This window comes from Loa loa (genome assembly GCF_000183805.2).
Source record: "Loa loa unplaced genomic scaffold supercont3.3879, whole genome shotgun sequence".
Taxonomy (NCBI): domain Eukaryota; kingdom Metazoa; phylum Nematoda; class Chromadorea; order Rhabditida; family Onchocercidae; genus Loa; species Loa loa.
Window position 1 is genome coordinate 55 of NW_018112056.1, and position 837 is coordinate 891.

At 27.4% G+C, this 837-nt stretch overlaps 1 protein-coding gene across 1 annotated transcript; it reads right to left on the reverse strand.

Moving 5' to 3' along the window:
* Nucleotides 1-305: 305 nt before the first annotated feature.
* LOAG_16072 (hypothetical protein) lies at nt 306-712 on the reverse strand (the record flags this gene model as incomplete). The annotated part of the gene is made up of 2 exons (XM_003151560.1): nt 306-390; nt 513-712. Coding segments are annotated over 2 exons (285 nt in total), but the record flags the coding sequence as incomplete, so codon positions are not given.
* Between the last annotated feature and the right edge of the window lie 125 nt (nt 713-837).

The window sequence follows — 837 nt, forward strand, 5'->3', positions numbered from 1 at the left end:
TATATATATATATATATATATATATATATATATATATATTGCTAAAAATTAATGAACAGCTTATTAAACTTATTTTGACCATATAATCCAATATTAATCAATCTAAATGTTGAATACTAGCTTAAACTTCATGCAAATAATTGTAATTTCAATATTGGTATGGAAACGTGATGAATATGATTTAAAACAAAAGCCATCAGATATTGTGGAAATAAATTATAACTATCCTGAGTAATTAAAATCGAACAGAATTATTATTTAATCCAAAACGAAACCGATATTTAAAGCTTTGTCAGATATCTGACCTGTTTCCCATCCTGAAGAAACTTGTCCAGAAGTCCTGAATTATAAAATGCTTCGTAGAAATTACCATGACCGGGCGGGTACCACCTAGAAAATGTGCGAGATTCAATAAATCGGTGGGCCTACTGAAATGAAATAATAATTGATTTCACAAAGGTAAAGGTAGAGAAGCAAAGGAGTAAATCAGTAATGTAAGTAAGCCAGCTTACTCGTCATGATCACTATCGGAAACATTTTTGACAATCGGCATAAGTGATTCCTTTAATATTCGCGGATATTTGGACTGACAGAAGGAGTACACATCGACTTGCACATTTTTGTACTTTCTCAACAATTTCTTCGTATCTTCATCCGTATTAAACGAATTCATCAAAACCAACGGTACATTGACATCATAGGTACGGTTCATATTCTGAAATCTGTTACAGTATCTATTATATATATATATATATATATATATATATATATATATATATATATATATATATATATATATATATATATATATATATATATATATATATATATATATAT